Source organism: Schistocerca serialis, chromosome 4 (assembly GCF_023864345.2).
Source record: "Schistocerca serialis cubense isolate TAMUIC-IGC-003099 chromosome 4, iqSchSeri2.2, whole genome shotgun sequence".
Taxonomy (NCBI): domain Eukaryota; kingdom Metazoa; phylum Arthropoda; class Insecta; order Orthoptera; family Acrididae; genus Schistocerca; species Schistocerca serialis.
The window spans coordinates 111,057,297-111,079,515 of NC_064641.1; the positions used below are offsets into that span (position 1 = coordinate 111,057,297).

Genomic DNA, 22,219 nt, shown 5'->3' on the forward strand with positions numbered 1-22,219 from the left:
CTTCACTTTTCCCAGGCGACCTTTAATGAACAACATTTCCCTAGTTGCAATGACCAGGTAGAATATCTTACAAACATCATCATTACTGCAGTAGAATGTTCCATTCTTTGCACTTCCTCTTTACCATTCTGTGTCCAGGTCCCTCGGTGGACTGAGTTGTGCCACGATGCCACTCATGCATGGAGATACGCTCTCTGCATTTTTAACCATCATTCTACAATGGCAAACAGCATTCGTTAAAAACAATTGCATTCACAGTGTCGTCACATTCTTTGGGATAGCAGAAAAGCTAGCTGGATATCCTTTACTAGTTCTTTTAACAGAACCACTCCCAGCCTCTGACACCTGTCTTGGACCAAGGTCCATACCTCAATTTCCAGCCTGACAGTAGCATAAGATGTCTTAAAGGCCCTACTGCTATCTCCAATACCTTAAGCCACTTAGTGCAGAGATTTTGAGCTCCATCCACAATTATTCAGCCTTCCTCCATTGGAAATGAGTAAAGAGACTCTGGCAATACCCTTCTCTTTTCAGAATTGTGAGTGCTACAATGCCGCCTTTGCTATGAGGGAGCTAGATCATGTTCTCACTTCATCTTGATCCTCTGCCCCAGGGCTAGAAAATGTTCACATTCAGATGTTGCAGAACCTTTCTCTTGCAGGCAAGTACTTTCTCCTTAATACGTACAATTGTATCTGGGCAGAGGGCACGTTTCCTGATGCTGGCATGAAGCCACTGTCATACCCATACCCATGCTTGACAAGAACAAACACCTTCCTTCTAGTTATCATCCCATTTCTCTCACCAGCTGTATTTGCAATGTGGAATGTATGATTCATTCCCAGCTGGTATGGTGGCTCGAGTCTCGCAGTTTACTAAGCACTGCACAATGTGGATTTCAAGCATGCCATTCTGAGGTTGACCATCTCATCACATTGTCAACCCATATCATAAATGGTTTTCTGTGGAAATACCAGACCATAGCCATGTTTTTTGGTTTGGAGAAAGCCTATGACATCTGCTGGAGGACTGGTGTCCTCCATACTCGCTACATGTGGGGCTTCCAAGACCACATGCCCCGTTTCATTTAAGGAATTTTTAAAAGACAGAGTTTTCAAGGTACATATGGGTTCTGCCTTATCAGACACCTTTATTCAGGAAAACAGTGTGCCTCAGATCTCCATCCTGAGCATCATCCTCTTTGCTATCGCCACTAACCCTACAATGGCCTGCCTCCCATGGGGCATCTACAGCTCCCTTTTTGTTGATGATTTTGTGATCTGTTGCAGTTCTCCATGGACTTGTCTCCTTGAGCAGTGTCTTCAGCGATGTCTCAATCATCTTTACTCATGGAGCTTCGACAAAGGCTTTCACTTTTCCAGTGACAATGCCATTTGCATGAATTTCTGGCAGTGCAGTTGGTTTCTTCCACTGTCTTTACATCTTGGGCTTGTTGCTCTTCCCTTCATTGAAAATATAAATTTCATGTGGCTCATGCTTGATAGGAAACCCACATGTTTTACCTTGCTACCCACTGTACTTGGTCCCTCAATGTCCTAAGTGTTCTCAGTACCACTTCCTGGGAAGTGGGTCGGACCATCCTCCTCTGTTTATAGCAGTCCCTTGTCCATTGGAAACTAGACTATGGGTCTTTCGTTTATGCATCTGCACATCCATCCATCTTAGGCCATCTCAATACTATACACCATCGTGGCATCTGTTTGACCACTGGCGCCTTTTACGCTAGCCCGTTTGAGAGTCTGTGGGCTGAAGCTGCCGAATTACTGGTGTCACGCCACTGTGATTTTCTGCTCAGCATATATGAATGCCATTTTTCTGGCATGCCTGGCCACCCATCCTAAGCCTCCTTCTTTGATGACTCCTTCGACTGTCAGTATGGGGTATGTCTGTCTTCTCCTGGAGCTCACTTTCAGCTCTTGCTCCAGCAGCTTAACTTCATGCAACTTGCCACCTTTCCAATGGGTGTGAACCCTTCACCACCTTGACCTGGTGCAGCAGCCCTCATTCACCTTGGCCTTCATTCACTTCCTAAAGACATTACTCCAGCCTCACTCTATCACCATAAGTATCATGATCTTCGCACAGTACTTCGCGATAGTACCTTCTTGTATACTGATAGCTCTCAGACTAACCATGATGCCGGGTGTGCCTTCGTCATTGCCACCGACATTTTTTGCTATTGGCTTCTGGACTGCAGCTCAGTATTTACAGCAGAGCTCTTCGCCCTGCATCAGGCCACACAGTACATCCGGTAACATAGGCTTTTCAGTATTGCGTCATCTGCTCTGACTCTCTCAGTGCCCTTCAGAGCCTCTGTGTGCTGTCACTTTCTCACTCTTGATGGAGCCACTGTGATTTTTTTGTGGGTTCCTGATGGGAAACGAGGCCACTGACAGTGCTGCCAAGGTTGCAGTCCTCATACCTCAGCCAGCTAGTTCTTCCATTCCCTTTGATGATCTATGTGCTGCCGTCTGTCAGCAGGTAGTGTCACTTTGGGATAACCACTGGTTCTCCCTTCATGGGAACAAACTCCAGGGAATTAATCCTCTCCCATTGGCTTGGATGACCTCCCCTCAGCTCTCTCGCCGCTAGGAGATCATTTTAGTATTGAGCACCGTCGTTTTAGCCATTGCATTTGTTAAGTAGTGACCCCCCTCCACTATGTGCTCATAGCCCTCAACCTCTGACAGTTCACTGTTTCCTTACAGAATGCCCTTTTTTAACCACTTATGTTGTCATTTACATTTGCCCTCTGAGTTATCAGCCATTTTAGTGAACGATGCATGGGCTTTTACTTTTTATCCATTGTAGCAATATGGTGAAGGACTTTTAATCTTTAGTTAAGACCTCCATTTCTCTGTGGCGTATTTTATAGACCTTTCTCCAAGACACTGTTTTTAGCTGTCTTCTTTTCTGTTGATTGGACTTCACTTATAGTCTTTTTTTAACTCCTGTTTTTTCTTAGTGTTCTACAGTTATGACATGGGAGCGTTTGACCCTAGTTGTTTCTGTGCCCTAAAACAAAACAAAACTTGTTTTAAAAATATATTATAACTGTGTAATTAATTTCTTACTCTTGATCATCCCTTTTATGAATCATTATAATTGAGATTGCAAGTCATTTATACTTCACCTCCCCCTTCCTTTTTTCACAGTATGAATACTCTGTTTATATTCTTTCATGCAGCACATTCCCTTGCTATAATTTCACATGTAAGGCACTAATAAACTATTAAAATACACTGTATGCATTTGCTGATAATACAGAACTCTTGACATTGTCCTTATTGTATAAACTGATTGTTGTAACCTTTTTTGTGCACTATCAATATGATTAGATTATAGAAACCAATTTCTTGGCCATATAATACTTTATTAAAATGAAAATTACAGCAGCACCACATTGGCAGTACATGTGCATGTACTGACTGTGCCAACACGTTGTTGCTTTAATTTTTAAATATGATGATAGCTGAGCTACTCCCAACATGTAAGGACCAGTATAAACACATGAGTTGCAGCTCTGTGGATTTGGAGTAGCTAGCAGAATATTGACTTGTTTTTGTGAGGAAGCACTGAACTTACGACCAAAATCAATGAGAATGTCATAAGCTATTACACATTGCTGTTTCACACGTGTGTTGTAGATGGCAGGATGACATGGGAGAGCTACACTTTCATGCAGGCTGATCTGGATAGTGAAAAATGTTATACTAAGCGTTATGGTGACCACTTTTGTGCACCTGTTGTTCACAAGAGCTGCAGTCATGGGATGGTCCATTGTTGTAGCGAAGGCAGTTAGCTAAAGTACACTGATTAAGATGCAGTAGCTGTTGCTGTTTGCTGCGGGTCCTCCACTGGGTGGGGGGGGGGGGGGGGGGGGGGGGGGGGGAATTCCTAATCATAATGCTCATAATGAAATGAAGAGAGCACATGGATGGATTTCACAAACACTTTATTGTTTAACATGCAGAAAGAAGATGTACACAATACAGTAACACACAGCAGACTGTCAACATCAGATACTCTCCCCACAGGAGCTCAACCAGTCACCACAAAGTCTTATTTTCTCACATTTGTGTTGATTGTGAAGTCCTCACAACTTGTTCCAACTGAAAACAGTGAGAAAGAATATTAAGATGAAAAAGTTTAAATATCAGACTTCATTCATTGTATGGTATTTAATTTTAAGAAATAATTTTGTTCCAGGTAGAGAATATAATGAAAAGAATCAACTGGAATGAGCCATTAGAAGATCCTTATGTTAAAGAATTAGACAGCATGACGCTGGAAACTTTTCTCAACTGCCATCTTCAAACACAATTAGCTGTTGGTATCATGAAATCATTTGTTCAGACTTGCATAGGTATGGCTATTAAAAACTAATATTTGTTTTTATGTTGTTTTACTGCTGGTATCGTAAATATAAAATGCTTTGGTAGCAGGACTGAAAGATTTCATTGTGAGAAATTTGGTACGAGAATACAATTTTCATTGTATTTTTGTTTTCCAGCACACAACACCATTCACAGTAATCATACCTGCTGCAGGTATATCTCAAAATAATATGAAACTCAAGGCATCAAATGCAAACATGTGCCGACATTCTTTGTATGCACGTTATTTGTGTTGCTTTTGGTGTAGGATCAAAGATTTTGGAGTTTCATTTTATGTGTCATCAAGCATGATACTGAACTCATTCACAATACCTTGGCAAGTGCTTCTTCAGATTGCAATCTTTGCATACAGTAACTTTCGATGTCCCATAGCTCCTGTCATATAGGAATTGCATTTATATAATTCATAGTTCTCTCGTTTGTCTAACTTTTGATTGCGTACGCAATCATGAACCTTGCAATTAGTGGGGAGGCTTGCGTGCCTTGGCAATACAGATAGCCATACCGTAGGTGCAGCCACAACAGAGGGGTATCTGTTGAGAGGCCAGACAAACATGTTCCTGAAGAGCAACAGCACATTTTCAGTAGTTGCAGGGGCAACAGTCTGGGTGATTGACTGATCTGGACTTGCAACATTAACCAAACAGGCCTTGCTGTGCTGGTACTGTGAATGGCTGAAAGCAAGGGGAAACTACAGCCATAATTTTTCCTGAGGGCATGCAGCTTTACAGTATGGTTAAATAATGATGGTGTCCTCTTGGGTAAAACATTTCGGAGATAAAATAATCCCTCGTTTGGACCTCCAGGTGGGGACTACTCAGGAGGACATCATTATCAGGAGAAACAAAACTGGCATTCTATGGATTGGAGCGTGGAATGTTAGATCCCTTAATTGGGCAAGTAGGTTAGGAAATTCAAAAAGGGAAATGGGTAGGTTAAATTTATATATAGTGGGAATTAGTGAAGTTCGGCAGCAGGAGGAACAAGACTTCTGGTCAGGTGAATGCAGGGCTATAAATACAAAATCAAATAACTGAAATGCAGGAGTAGGTTTAAAAATGAATAAAAAAAATAGGAACTCGTATAAGCTACTACAAACAGCATGGTGATTGTATTATTGTAGCCAAGATAGACATGAAGCCCATGCCTACCACAGTAGTACAAGTTTATATGCCAACTAGTTCTGCAGATGATGAAGAGATTGCAGAAATGTATGATGTGATAAAAGAAATTATTCAGATAGTGAAGAGAAATGAAAATGTAGTAGTCATGGGGGACTGGAATTCGACTGTAGGAAATGGAAGAGAAGGAAAAGTAGTAGGTGAATATGTAATCGGGTAAGGAATGAAAGAGGAAGTTGACTGTATAATTTTGCACAGAGCATAACCTAATCAAAGCTAACACTTGGTTTAAGAATCATGAAAGAAGGTTGTGTACATGGAAGAGGCCTGGAGACAGTGGAAGGTTTCAGATAGATTATACAATGGTAAGGGAGACATTTAGGACCAGATTTTAAATTCTGAGACATTGCCATGGGCAGAAGTGGACTCTGACCACAATCTATTGGTTATGAACTGTAAATCAAAGCTGAAGAAACTGCAAAAAGGTAGGTACTTAAAGAGATGGGACCTAGATAAACTGAAAGAACCAGAGGTTGTAGAGAGTTTCAGAGAGACCATTAGGGAACGATTGACAAGAACAGGGCAAAGGAATACAGTAGAAGAAGAATAAGTAACTTTGAGAGATGAAATAGTGAAGGCAGCAGAGGATCAAGAAGGTAAACAGACAAGGACTAGTAGAAATCTTTGGGTAAAACAAGAGATATTGAATTTATTTAATGAAAGGAGAAAATATAAAAATGCAGTAAATGAAGCAGGCAAAAAGGAATACAAACCTCTCAAAATTGAGATGGACATGAATTGCAAAATGGCTGAGCAGGGGTGGCTAGAGGACGAATGTAAGAATGTAGAAGCATATATCACTAGTTGTAAGATAGATACTGCCTACAGGAAAATTAAAGATACTTTTGGAGAAAACAGAACCACCTGTATGAATCTTAAGAGCTCAGACTGAAAACTAGTCCTAAGCAAAGAAGGGAAAGCAGAAAGGTGGAAGGTGTATATTGAGGATCTATACAAAGGCAATGTACCTGAGGGCAATATTATGGAAATGGAAGAGGACGTAGATGAAGATGAAATGGGAGTATGATACTGCATGAAAAATTTGACAGAGCACTGAAAGACCTAAGTCAAAACAAGGCCCCGCAGGGTGTACACGTGCACAAGGAGGGAGGCAAAGGAGGGAGGGGGGGGTGGGGGGGGGGGGAGGTCCCGGATTTCCTGGTTAAAAATACACTATCTTCCAGGTGAAAATACACTTTATCTGTGTTAAGTGACAGTATACTTTTCCTCAGAACTGTAAAACTTATCAATCGTTTCAATGGTTTTATTTCTGTACACCGGTGTAGAATTACCTGGCACCTTAGAAAGTGAAACTCAGGGAAAATAATATGTTTTGGAAAGATCTTTGATGTACAGCAACTTGTACACTACATGAAGCATTGAAATCAAGATTGTGATGCCCTTTTGTAAGCCAGTCATAGCTCGTGTCATGTGATCTCACCAGCCAATCACAGTAGATATTCACAGCATAGGATACGTGATGTAGGCAGCCAATAGCAACATCACAGTTATGTGGTGTGAACACAGAAATAGGAAAAGTTGATGGTTTAAATTAATATACATAGTGTTGCTACAAGAAAAGAAAAGCTTTTTCATTTAATATTGGTCTCGTAAAATTTTTAACAACGACATAGATGTCTGATCTTCTGGGCTTGAAATTCTTCTGAATGGTCGTCCTCAAAGAGTTGTTTTTTTTAAATGAGAGTCAAACGCTCTGTGATTTAAGAAATTCATCATACATTCTCGGACATAGATCATCTTGTGTAAAAGGAAATTTACTTTGAATGTATGTGACCTGTTAGGAATAGGTTGTTTCAGCAGTTGCCAGACAGCACCAAATAACAGGTGTCCTGCATTTGCACAGCTAAGATGATGCAGGAAGCCTACATGTAAAACATTAAAAGATCTTACATTATGTCATAAAAGAAACAAGACGTTAAGAGTTTACTCCAAGAGCATCAAAATTTTGTGAACCATACTAAAATGCGTAATTTGGCTTAAAGTGCACATTCATATGTCCAAGTGCACATTCATATGTCCAGATTCAGATGTAAATTTTCTTGGAGTACCAGTATTGTATCATCCCATGTTTGGTTCTTTATTATGGCATAATGCCATATGTGCTAGAAGATGAAAACATGTACTTGAAGTGCTGTGAACAGTTGAAACAAGCTAATATTGTGGAATTAAACACATCGTTACAAATAAGTTGACTGGCACAGTGGAAGAGATTAATAAAAGCCAGATTTCTTTAGCAAAGTGACAAAAATAACTTTATTGTTCTGCAAGGCAATTAATGCTTGACTGTCAGAAAGGTGGAAATAAAATTAAATCTTAAACTAATGACATATTGTAGCCTTCCATAATTATGTGAATGTATTTTAATTCATTTGATAGATCCTGACCACAGAAATCCATATTGTTTTCATTTGACATGAGAGCTAATAAATGAGGATCACAAAAGTAAACACGTGTAATGTGGACATTACTCACCTCCCCACTATAACTCAGACTGCTCCATGCATCAGTCCCGGATCTACGATATTTCCAAACTGGAGTAACCCCCCTGCTCCTCGAGTGTTAGAGGTAGGACATCAAAAATTTTAAAAAATGACTTTTCAAAAATATGTTCATCTTTCTGAAGAGTCTGGTACATAAGACATACGTGTTCAAGGTAATTTAAGACATGTTATTTTGTCTTTAGTGTGCCAAAGTGCAGTGCCACGCCTCTTCATACAGCATTCTCTTATTGCACATCACTGTATTTCCCTCTGTGGAATTCAAACATGTAATATTTTGTAATGGATGCCATCAAACTACATTCAGGACAGTGGAAATTAAAATGTCCTGTGATGCCTCTCCTGCTCCCAGTCAGCCAGTTTGACATCCTGTGCCCCTTGAAAAGAAAAACTCACAATTAATACTGGATGGGATTACCTGTAACTGGGAGAACAAGAGCTCTTCAGAGAATTTGCACTCTTTATTGCCTATTAGCTAATAACTTGCTGTTTTGTGTGACATAAAATTAAGTATAGTATACATATAGAGACAAGAGACAAGCAAAACAGTACAATCTTCAATCCTTAAGTCCTAGCATATTTTTCTCTCAAATCTTGCTTCAGCTTTACATGTCATGTTTTCCTTTCTGGGAAAAAAATCTATTACCTCATCAAAGTTCATCAAACATTTTGCTACATGAAAAAATGAAATGTTGTTGTCTAATACTGAAAAAGCTATTAATACAAATAGTACTCAAGGTTGCTGTGGTTTCTCAATCTAATTATGTGTATTTTGTCACTGTCTGCTAGATAAAATGATATAGACCTGCCTAATATTGCAGCAAGACTGTTTTGGCACAAATGGTCATTTTTATAACACAACAGAATATAATTCACCAAACTACCAATATCAAATGCCTATTAGGTCTACAAGCAAAAAGCTTTATGTTAGGAAACAGTTTCACATTTCATTCATACGTTCCAGCTTCTCAAGCATGAGATCGAAAAGTAGTGGTACGAAATTTTTATATAAATTTGGAATTGTCATATTCTTCTATAATTTTTGTGATATCCTCATTTCTTCTCCTTCCTCGTTCTAAAAACAATCTTGTCATCAGTAATTCTGTAACTATTCCTGCCAGTGTCAAAACGTATTCTCCAGTTAACTTCACTAACCTTGGCAAAATCACCAGTTTAGTTATCCCACATTTATTCTCTGGTTAGGTGTTATTACATGTTCGTACAACACATTTTCTGCACTACTCCCATTAAGCGGCTGCTAACCGGGGACTGTACAACTGGTCCTTACTCGTATAATGGTCTGGCCAAAAATTTTCTGTCAAAATTTCATTTTTTTTGATACACCAAAAAAATAATACATAATCTTTCTTACCTGTTAGTCATTTATTTCCACCTTGGTAGTCTGAATCTATGGATTTTGCTAGTAATTATAACAATGCTGATCATTCACAAACCAAGTCAACCACATAAACAGTGATTGGTATTCACCCGTTCGGCTTTATTCCGTTCAGCTCTTATAGCCCTGTCCTCTTTTGTCTGCCAGAAAGTTTATTTATAAATGCAACAGGGATTCCCCTCGCAGACACATCATGTATACTATCCACGCATTCAAGAGTCAACTCATGATTCATTCAGAAATCAACTTAGAATACGTCCAGAAATGTTCAAAAACCAACAGCAATGCGTTTCAAAATCATATGAATAATCAACAGATGCTAGACACTTTGGGAAACAAGCTTTTTTTTCTCAAGAATATGTATTTGTCCCATCTCCCCCCCCCCCCCCCCCCCCCCTGTCCACTATAAAAATGCCAACTAGGGCAGATACCCCAGTTTATCCCCTTACCCCCTAGATCCAGGCCTGTTGCACATGCGTGAATCTGGCAGCTTGGGCTTGCCAGTAAAATTTTCCCGGCATCTGGCTGCTTGTTACTACTGCTTATGTAGCTAACAGCCACACTTCTGTAGCCAGAAGTGGAAGAAGGTACTACTCATATGCGATACAACTGTGCATGCACATCAGCTCACATAGTCTTCCTAAAGCCTTTGACACATTTTGCTGTTGGCAGACGCTTGTATGAGCACTGTGTTTTGTGTAGCATGTGGCGCATTTCCTTTACAACTTAAGTTTTATTTCAGTTTATTTTCTCTTGTTCATGTTTTATTGCTGCAGTATTATCCTGCAGTAGCAAGATATAGTAATATCCTTTGTTAAAGTATCGGTTCTTACCAGTCAAAATTACAGAAATTTAACTGGAAACTAAAACAATAAAAAAATCCCGGAATTCTAAAAAATTCCCAGGTTTTTCCTGGTTTTCTCCCGGTTGAAAAAATTCCTAGGTTTTTCCTGGCTCTCCAGATTGTCGAATACATCCTGCCCTGGGAGTAGACAACATTCCATTAGAACTACTGATAGCTTTGGGAGAGCCAGCCATCACACAACTCTCTCATCTGGCGAACAAGATGTATGAGACAGGTGAATTATCCTTAGACTTCAAGAAGAATATAGTAATTTCAATCAAAAAGAAAGGAGGTGTTGACAGGTGTGAAAATTACTGAACTATCAGTTTAGTAAGTCACACCTGCAAAATACTGACACAGATTGCTTGCAGATGAATGGAAAAACTTCGGTGAAGATCAGTTTGGATTCCTTAGAAATGTTGGAACATGCAAGGCAGTACTGAATTATCTTAGAAGATAGGTTAAGGAAAGGCAAACCTACATTTCTAGCATTTTTAGACTTAGAGAAATCTTTTGAAAATTTTGACTGGAATATCTCTTTCAAAGTCTGAAGATAGCATGTGTAAAATACAAGGAGCAAAAGGCTATTTACAATTTGTACAGAAACCAGGCGGCATGAAAGGAAAGCAGTGATTGAGAAGGGAGTGAGACAGAGTTGTAGCCTATCCTCAGTGTTATTCAATCTGTACATTGAGCAAGCAGTAAAGGAAACAAAACAAAAATTTGGATAGGAATTAAAATCCACGGAGAAGAAATAAAAACTTTGAGGTTTACCGATGACATTGTAATTCTGTCAGAGGCAGCAAAGGATCTGGAAGAGCAGCTGAACGGATTGTACAGTGTCATGAAAGGAGGACATAATATGAACATCAACAAAAGCAAAATGAGGATAATGAAATGTAGTCAAATTAAATAAGATGATGCTGAGGTAATTAGATTAGGAAATGAGTCACTTAAAGTAGTAAATGAGGTTCGCTATTTGGATAGCAAAATAACTGAAGATGGTCGAAGTAGAGAGGATATAAAATGTGGCATTCTGGTAGCCATGTCAACAGAGGCCACTGATTACTTATTTACAGTCTGTAGTCTCATCCGTTTGGCTTATTTTCCTATTTGTTTTATCATTTGTATAATATTATATTAGCTCTATAAGCTTGTTTTTATGTACATCATTATATTTTTATCTAAAATCACCACAAGAGCATATCATAATTATTGTCATTTAACCATTTCTTCTTGACAGTCTAAATTTAACTTTAGTCATGTTTTTTTATTTTCTCATTACTGTAATACCTTATACACTTGGTAAGGTCACTATAGGCTTTACGTATTGGTATTCTTCTTTTTATTCCATATCGTAGAACTACATGTAGGCCTATAGTAGTGACATCTAACGAATGTATGACACAAATATTATGTGGCCCCTGTACAGCAGCTTGTTATGAACAGTGGTCCTATTAACGAGATGTCCCTGTTGACACTGTGGACTAGAATACACCATATTGTAAATATGTGTGACAGTGCTAAGCTAATTTTGTTTTTTCTTTTGATCATGCTACTACGACTTGATTGTATTAGGACATGTTTAAAACAGGTATGGTTCATCATATATCTACATCTACATCTACATTTATACTCCACAAGCCACCCAACGGTGTGTGGCGGAGATCACTTTACCTGCCACTGTCATTACCTCCCTTCTCTGTTCCAGTCGCATATGGTTCGTGGGAAGAACGACTGTCTGAAAGCCTCCGTGCGCGCTCGAATCTCTCTAATTTTACATTCATGATCTCCTCGGGAGGTATAAGTAGGGGGAAGCAATATATTCGATACCTCATCCAGAAACACACCCTCTCGAAACCTGGTGAGCAAGCTACACCGCAATGCAGAGCGGCTCTCTTGCAGAGTCTGCCACTTGAGTTTGCTAAACATCTCTGTAACGCTATCACGATTACCAAATAACCCTGTGACGAAATGCACCGCTCTTCTTTGGATCTTCTCTATCTCCTCCATCAACCCAATCAGGTACGGATCCCACACTGATGAGCAATACTCAAGTATAGGTCGAACGAGTGTTTTGTAAGCCACCTCCTTTGTTGATGGACTACATTTTCTAAGGACTCTCCCAATGAATCTCAACCTGGTACCCGCCTTACCAACAATTAATTTTATATGTTCGTTCCACTTCAAATCATTCCGCACGCATACTCCCAGATATTTTACAGAAGAAACTGCTACCAGTGTTTGTTCTGCTGTCATATAATCATACAATAAAGGATCCTTCTTTCTATGTATTCGCAATACATTACATTTGTCCATGTTAAGGGTCAGTTGCCACTCCCTGCACCATGTTCTCACATATATGGCAGTAATACTTTTCATTACAGTGTACTTTATTGTTTTAAGATGTAGACAATCCACTGATAGTATTTATGTTCTTTCCAATGTTTTGCTGCAGATGTGTAGATGGTAATCACAGACAAAAGCCAGTAGTCTAAGGACCTAACGATTTTTTGATCACAGACGGAAATAAAAGAAATTTATTCTGCATAAATTTTATTAAGTTAATGAAAACTGAGAACGCTATTGTTACAGATGGAACAAAGATTACTAATATACTCAACACTTTCATAGGTGGCATACAAGATTTGTAGTTTGAAAGAAATCATCAGGAATCGAAATATCCTAGCACACTTAGCAACCATCCCACTCAGTGTCTTTGAACCAATGACAGAACCATAACTCAAAAAGATAAATCAGGAACTACAATCCAAGAAGTCAGCAGGAGTTAGTGAAATATCAAATTATCTAATAAAGCATGTGAATGAAGAAATAACAGAAGCATTAAAATAAGCAAACTTAATTTCAGCACACAAGAAAGGCAACAAAGGTAACACATATATTTAGACATTAGTATCTTTAATCTCTGATTTCTCAAAAAAACATAGCAATGCTTATGTGCAGAAGGTTTATTACATTCCATGAGAAATACACGAGTGTAATCCCAAAATTAAGGTCTTTTATTTTTTATAAGCACATAGACCTTTTTATTTCTACAATGGTTTACATCAGTTTACAGCTTCAACATTTAGCTATTTTTTGACATAATCACCATTTCTGTCGATGCATTTTTGAAGACGCTATGGCAGTTTTTGTATGCCCATGTCATACCAGCTCGTCCCCATGCTGTTCAGAAAGTAATGAACCTCTTCTTTCACCTCGTTGTCGGAGCTGAATCGCTTTCTGGCCAAATGTTCTTTTAACCAGTCCAGAAAGTTGTCCAGTTTGGCTGCAAGGCAGTGAAGAAATGCGCAGGAAGCATCAACTCATTGCTGCATGTGGTCTTCAGTCAGCATGCGTGGCACCCATCTTGCACACACCTTCCGGTATTTCAGTGTTTCCGTTAAAATTCTGTGAGCATTACTTCGGGAAACCTCAGGAACCAACGTGCAAAGATCACCCAGGGTGATCCACCAATCTTCACACATGCTTTGCTCAACCTTCAACACAGTCTCCTCAGAAATTGACAGTCTCCCACTCCTTTGTTCTTCAGGCATTTTGGTCTGACCAGCTTCAAACTCTCTCCACCACTTACAAACATTTTTGACATCCATGCACGACTCACCACACACTTCCGTCAATTGGCGATGGATTTCAATCAGTGCAGTGCCCTTTGCGTTCAAAAACCGAATTATTGCGCATAATTCGCACTTGGTGGTAACATCCAATGGGAGGTCCATTCTCAACAGCTGACAAGCCAAGACTGAGTGCCTGAGTGCCCGTGAGCATGTTTACACACTGCCCATGAAGCACTCTTCATAACAGTGTAACCAACTGCCACACAAACAGAGTTCTGTACTTATAAAAAAATAGGAGACCTTACTTTTGGTATTACCCTCGTAGTATTCTGATTCTGGCACAGCATGGTTCCCAAAAAGGGAAATCTACAGAAACTCTTATCCCAAGCCTAACAGAACATAGATGTGTTAGACAAAATAAATTTGGTATCTGCTATGTTTCTGGATTTGTCTAAATCTTTTTGACACAATCATCCTTGCAGCACTATTTGAAAAACTTGAAAGCTCTGGAATACATGGATAAGCACTGCAATGGATAAAATCATATCTTAGTAGCAGAAAGCAATATGTGACTACAAAATCTGGATGCAGATCTGAAATCAGGGATGTTAACTATGGTGTACCTCAAGGATCTCTCCTTCGCTCACTTCTATTTGACTTATATGTAAACTATATTGAAGTCGCCAGGTTAGCCATGCAGTCTAACGCACTTCTTTCTGGGCAGGAAGGCGTGCCAGTCCCTGGCACAAACACCCAGTGGATTACTGTCAAGGTTCAGTGTGCCGTCCAGTCTGTGGATGGTTTTTAAGGCAGTTTTTCATCTGCTGCGGTGAATGTGGGCTGGTTTCTCTTATTCTGCCTCAATTACAGTATGTCAGCGATTGCTGTGCAAACACTTTCTCCATGTATGCATACACCATAATTACTATATGACACAAACGTTGGGGTTACACTCATCTGGTGTGACACATTCCCGGGGTGTCCACTGGGGGCCAAACCGCACAATAACTCTGGGTTCAGTGTGGGGCGACAGAGGGGTGGGTGGACTTTGTAACCTGTCATGGGGTTGTGTACCACCAAGGCTACGGCAGGGACGAAACCTCTCTGTTGCTTCTAGGTCCCTAGTTCAATACAATACAATATTGAAGTCAGTGAGAAGGATCAAAAAATTGTATGTTGACCATATGAAATTGTAAGTGCAGAAGAAAATCTGGAAACATTTGAAAGAAGTGCATATATTTCACCAAATAATTCATTGCACTGGCCCATACATAATGACTTAATAATAAATCTAAAAAAGGTCATATACAACAATGGAAAATCCAAGATGGAATGTAACAATATTATAAGACTGCAGTCATGTGTGTGAGTCACATTTGCATGAGTGTGTGTGTGTGCGTAAGTGTGTCTATTGTTGACAAAGGTCATTGGCCGAAAGCTTTTAGTGTGAAAATCTTTTTGTTGTGCCTTTCTGTGGCTCAGCATCTCTGCTATATTGTGAGTAGCAACTTTCCTTCTCATAATAAAGGTAATATTCATTATGTTCTGGAATAGAGGAAGGAAGATCACATAGATATATTTGTAGCTGAAACACGGCTGGAAGAAGTTTCCCCCACACTGTCTACTGTAAATTAAGCACTGTAATATTTTATGGAACAGCTTGAGCACTGTGCTAGTAAACTACTTAAGTGTACACGTACCATGCTCTTTTTGATCCACACTTATGCATTTCATTATGGAATTGCTGATGGGGAAACTCCAGCACAAATAATACAATAATAATATTTTCACTGCAGAAAAGGCTATTAGGACTAAACTGAATAAAAAATGAATTGACTCATGTAGAACTGCCTTTCATAATAAAATAATATTGTCATTTCCATCCATGTACAATACTTTAATCATCGAAGGAAGTCCATTACTAGAAAAAAATGCAGATGTTCATTCACATGACAAGAAATAAAGGCTAGCTGAGAAGTATACTGCACAGACTGAGAGCACTGAAAAAGGTCCTGGATTCTCAGCTCTCCAGCTGGTAAAATATCTCACTAAGAGTCTACCAGACAACATGAGTGAAACAGCATTCCAGAAATTTCCAAAGGATTATTTAATGGAAGACTGTAATGTTGGCAAAGCATATCTTCTCAGTGTGAGTTTATTGATTTATTTTGATGCTTGGGGCCCGATATTTCTTATTTCATATTTATTTATCTTCCTCTAGTGCTGAAAGGCCATGTCTTTGTGTTTTGGAGTTACCAAGGTAAACCATTGATAATCATATATGACTAATTATGTTTCCACTTACCAGTTATCAATAGAAAATTTTGATCTTATCAACATATGAAACTGTAAAATCCATTATAATTTATTTTTTCTAAAACTAATTAATTATTAAAACTTAACAAAGATGCAATTATTATTCTATTTAAACTGTTATATTTATTTATCGCATGTGGACAAATCTCTATGAATGATACTGTATAATCTGTCCATGTAAGACTGATGATGTTGGTGATTGACAATAATGGAAAATGTTGATGATAAGATGTGGGGAGGCAAAACTGTAATTTGTCTCCATTGCACCCATGTGCAATATATTGTCAATTTATGAAGAAATGTGAAAAATTGTTTTGTGCTTATTTAAGACTGAAAAAAATGTATACTATGGAGATATTAATTGGTGTTTAATTTTGAACAAATAATGCATTGCACTGGCCCATACATAATGACTTAATAATAAATCTAAGAAAAGGTAATATTCAAACAATGGAAAATCTAAGATGGAATGTAACAATATTATGAGACTGCAGTTGTGTGTGTGAGTCGCATTTGCATGAGTGTGTATGCATATGTTTGTCTGTTGTTGACAAAGGCCATTGGCAAAAAACCTTTATCTGTGTCAGTCTTTTGTTGTGCCTATCTGCGACTCAGCATCTCTGCTATATGGTGTATAGCAACTTTCCTTCTCGTAATATTCTCACATTCCATCCTGGGTTTTCCATTGTTAGATTTCCTTAATTTAGTTTGATATGTATAGTAAATGAATATTTTTTGTCATCTATGTTTGTCTCCTTCAAAATAATAACCTGTCAAATAATTCCAAGCCACTTGAAACTCCCTCCCACTCTCATCATTTTGAATCTTGCAGTCCTACTCACAGCTGAGAATATGACTGCTTGGTCATATCTGGTAATTTTCATCTATCGTTGACATGGCATTTGCTTGCCATGGTTGCATATTGCATATTGCATGAATGCAACTTGACCAGGCATGCAGCATGGTTTTTTCACAAGTTGTCACACATTATATTGTAAAGTAAGTTGTAACATGGCTGTAACATAACTTTTTCTAACAGCAGTAGGTGTGTAGGCATACAAAATCTTGTAGGAGGGGCAGTTGCCCACTCCCCTGCATCCCGCTGGCTATGCCCATGGCTGGAACTGAGACCCAATGAAGTGAGAGAAAACTGTACTTCGAATACAGAGAGGACAAAAACTAGACTATTTAGTGCAAACAGTTACAGAATAAATGTTATTGAAATTCTAAGACAAGTAAAAAGAAATACTAATTATAATTTTTATGATTGTTTGAAACAAATCAGTTGCACTTAAGAATTCTTTTGTGTTTGCAAGTTAAGAAGAGATATACTTAAACTTCTCACTCTTATGAAATGTTACATCATACAGAGTAGGAATAGCAGTGAACCTTTGTACATGGTATTGTGTGAGAGGGTATTACAATGAGTCTACCACTGTGTAATTCTGTTGTCGGGAATGACAATGTGGCTGTATTTAATGTACAACACAATACACCTTTTGTACCCACAATATTTTGTAACACTGGCAAAGCATATTATCCTAGTGTGAGTTTATTAATTTATTTCAATGTTTGGGGGCCCATATTTCTTATGTCATGTTTATTTATCTTCCTCTACCTCTGAAAGCCTATGTATTTGTATTTTTGAGTTACCACTGTGAAACATTGACAATCATATGTGATCAATTATATTTCCACTTACCAGTTATCAATAGAGAATTTTGATATTCTCAACATATAAAACTATTAAAAACCCATTATAATTTGTTTCTAAAACTAACTGATTATTCAATTTAACAAAAATGCATTTATTATTCTATGTAAACTATTTTACACATATGTCTTCTGTAAACAAATATCAATGTGAATGATACTGTATGGTCTGTCAGTATGAGACTTTTGTATAATTGATTTACATTTCTTTTTCTGAAGAGAGTTGGTAATGAACTGTGGAGGAGATGAGTCAGATTGTAGCTATGTTGATGATGGACAATACTGAAAAATGTTGAGGATTGGACTTGGGGTGGCGTGATTGTAACTTGTCCCCATTGCACCCATGTGAAATATATTGTCAATGTATGAAGAAATGCAAAACATTATTTTGTGCTTATTTAAGACTGAAAAATGTATACTATGGAGATATTAATTGGTGTTTAATTTTGAACAAATTTCAGTTACACCTGATAACATTATCTTGAGAACATAATACAACTGCATTATTGCTAATTTTGTTGTTTGATGGAACTACAACTGAATTCTGAGACCAAGAAGCAAATTAATGTATTGTTTTTAAACATTTTCAAGATCCAGGCATCCTGTTGGTGAAATCATGGCCCATTTTATTTCATGACAATGAGCTGCTGAAGCAGCAGTTAATAGTAACATCAGGCTTTCTGCAGATGATGCTGTTATCTATATTGAAGTATTATCTGAAAGAAGCTGCATAAATATTCAGTAAGATATTGATAAGATTTCAATCAGTATTGAATAACCTTGATGATGGAAACAAAGTTATTGGCACCTTTCTAGACCTATGTAAGGCTTTTGATACTATAAATTGCTCCATTCTTCTACATAAGTTAGAAACTTATGGGGTCAGAGGAGTGGCATTAAATTTGTTAAGATCGTACCTTGCTGACAGGAGACAATGAGTTAAGTTGTATCATACAACCGGAGGCTTATACAAACAGTAAAATCATCTTATAAAATTCTTAACTGTGGAGTCCCTCAGGAAAGTATTATGGGGCCTTTTCTGTTCATTGTGTACATCAATGATATAATAATTCCAAAAAATGCAGACCTTGTGAATTATGCTGACAACACTTCCTTCATAAGCTGAGGCCCTACAAAACAGCCAGCAGTGCAAAATAATATGAAGAACACTAACCTCATCACAGAATATATGACTAAAAATAAATTGGCTTTAAATAAGGAAAAGACAATTCTAATGGAGTTTATGCTAAATTACAAATCAAGACAAGTGGATACTGAGCCAGAGTTATCAATTGAAGCAATTGAGAAACATAAATTCCTGGGTATTATAGTTGATGAACATCTTACATGGGAGGAGCACATCAGCTACATGTGTAAAAAAATCTCATGTAATACCTACCTGCTAAAACGCCTTTCTAGCATAAAAGCGTCACCAGTCTTAAGACAAATCTATTTTGGCATTATACACTCCCACCTACAATACGGTATTGAGATTTGGGGTGGGGCACCAACGGTATACATGGATATGGCTTTTAGAGCCCAGAAGAGAGCAATTAGGATAATAGTGAATATTAGTAAACGTCAATCCTGTAGAGAATACTTCATTAAGTATAATATATTAACAGTGTATTTATTATATGTTCTAAGGTCTATACTGTTTGTAAAAGAAAATGTGGAGCACAGTATAATAAATAGTGATATCCATAGTTATAATAGAAGGAAGAAAGAGGATTACCACATAAAACTCAGAAATAAAAAAGCAACCAATCATAATCCATTTTCTGCTGGAAGATTTTTTTACAACAGACTGCCAAATACCATAAAAATGTTAAAAGGAAACATATTTGAAATAAAATTAAAGCAGCTGTTAATTGCTAAATGTTTGTACTCCATCAAGGATTTTTAATGTTGTATGTACTTTATTTCTACTACTAAACTATTATTATTGTTCATGTATGTACTAACTGACTAGGCCCCTGACTGTAAAAGTTATTATGGACACATAAACCATTATTATTATTATTATTATTATTATTAGATACTGGCAAATTAGTTTAAATGTTCATAAATTTAAAATTGTACACTTCACAAAATGAAAAAATGTAGAATCCTATGACTATAATATCAGACAGTCACTGCTGGAATTGGCCAACTCATACAAATCGCTGGGTGTAACACTTTTAGTGATATGAAATGGAATGATCACATAGGCTCAGTTGTGGGTAAAGGAGTTGGTATACTTTGGTTTGTTGGTAGAATACTGTGGAAGTGCAATCAGTCTACGAAGGAGACTGCACAAATCACTCATGAGATTGGTTCTAGAATATTGCTCAATAGTGTGGGACCTGTACCAGATAGGACTGTTGTTGTGGTCTTCAGTCCAGAGACTGGTTTGATGCATCTCTCCATGCTACTCTATCCTGTGCAAGTTTCTTCATCTCCAAGTAAATACTGCAACCTTTATCCTTCTGAATCTGCTTGGTTTATTCACTCTTGGTCTCCCTCTAAGATTTTTACCCTCCACACTGCCCACCAGTACTAAATTGGTGATCCCTCAATGCCTCAGAACATGTCCTACCAACCAATCCCTTCTTCTAGTCAAGTTGTGCCACAAATTACTCTTTTTCCCAACTCTATTCAGGACCTCCTTGTTAGTTATGTGATCTACCCATCTAATCTTCAGCATTCTTCTGTAGCACCACATTTTGAAAGCTTCTCTTCTTGTCTAAACTATTTATCATCCATTTTTCACTTCCATACAAGGCTACACTACATACAAACACTTTTTGAAAGGCCTTCTGACACTTAAGTCTATACTCAAAGTTAACAAATTTCTCTTCTTCAGAAATGCTTTCCTTGCCATTGCCAGTCTACATTTTATGTTCTTTCTACTTCAACCATTGTCAGTTATTTTGCTTCCCAAATAACAAAACTCATTTACTACTTTAAGTGTTTCACTTCCTAATGTAATTCGCTCAACATCACCTGGTTTAATTTGACTACATTCCATTATCCTCATTTTGCTTTTGTTGATGTTCATCTTATATCCTCCTTTCAAGACACTGTCCATTGAGTTCAACTGCTCTTCGGGGTCCATTGCTGTTTCTGACAGAATTACAATGTAATGAAAAAACCTCAAAGTTTTTATTCCTTCTCCATGGAGTTTAATTCCTACCCCAAATTTTTCTTATTTTTTCATTTACTGCTTGCTCAATATACAGATTGAATAACATCGGGGATAGGCTACAATCCTGTCTCACTCCCTTCCCAACCACTACTTCCCTTTCATGCCCCTCAACTCTTATAACTGCCATCTGGTTTCTGTACAAACTGTAAGCAGCCTTTTGCTCCCTGTATTTTACCCCTGCCACCTTCAGAATTTGAAAGAGAGTATTCCAGTCAACATTGTCAAAAGCTTCCTCTAAGTCTACAAAAGCTAGAAATGTAGGTTTTCCTTTCCTTTATCTATCTTCTAAGATAAGTTGTAGGGTCAGTATTGCCTCACATGTTCCAACATTTCTACAGAATCCAAACTGATCTTCCCTGAGGTCAGCTTCTATCAGTTTTTCCTTTCACCTGTAAAGAATTCGTATTAGTATTTTGCAGCTGTGACATACTAAACTAATCATCTGCCTATGCCAATGTCTCAGAATTGAAAACCTGGCCCTAAATGTATAATCTATCTGAAACCTTCCAGTGTCTCCAGGCCTCTTCCATGTATACAGCCTTCTTTCACGATTCTTAAACCAAGTGTCAGCTATGATTAAGTTACTCTCTTTGCAAAATTCTACCAGGCAGCTTCCTCTTTCATTCTTTACACCCATTCCATATTCACCTATTATTTTTCCTTTTCCTACAATCATATTCCGTCCCACATGACTATTAAATTTTTGTCTCTCTTCACTATCTGAATAATTTCTTTTTTCTCATCATACATTTCTTCAATCTCTTCATCTTTTGTGGATCTAGTTGGCATATAAACTTTTACTATTGTGGTAGGTGTGGGCTTGGTGTCTATCTTGGCTACAATAATGTGTTCACTGTGCTATTCATAGTAAATTACGCGTGCTCCAATTTTTAAATTCATTATTAAGCCTACTCCTGTACTACCCCGATTTGATTTTGTATTTATAACCCTGTATTCACCTAACCAGAAGTCTTGTTCTTCCTGCCACCAAACTTCACTAATTCCCACTATATCCAAATTTAACCTAGCTATTTCCATTTTTAAATTTTCTAACCTACCTACACAAT

The 22,219-nt window shown here is 37.9% G+C and overlaps 1 protein-coding gene across 1 annotated transcript in view; it reads left to right on the forward strand.

The window, feature by feature from the left end:
* LOC126474296 (amine oxidase [flavin-containing] A) overlaps positions 1-22,219 on the forward strand; it is a 263,151-nt gene that overhangs the window by 119,019 nt on the left and 121,913 nt on the right. The window contains exon 3 of the mRNA XM_050101761.1: positions 4,231-4,387. Coding sequence (XP_049957718.1) covers positions 4,231-4,387 — 157 coding nt within the window. The remainder of the gene's footprint in view (positions 1-4,230; positions 4,388-22,219) is intronic.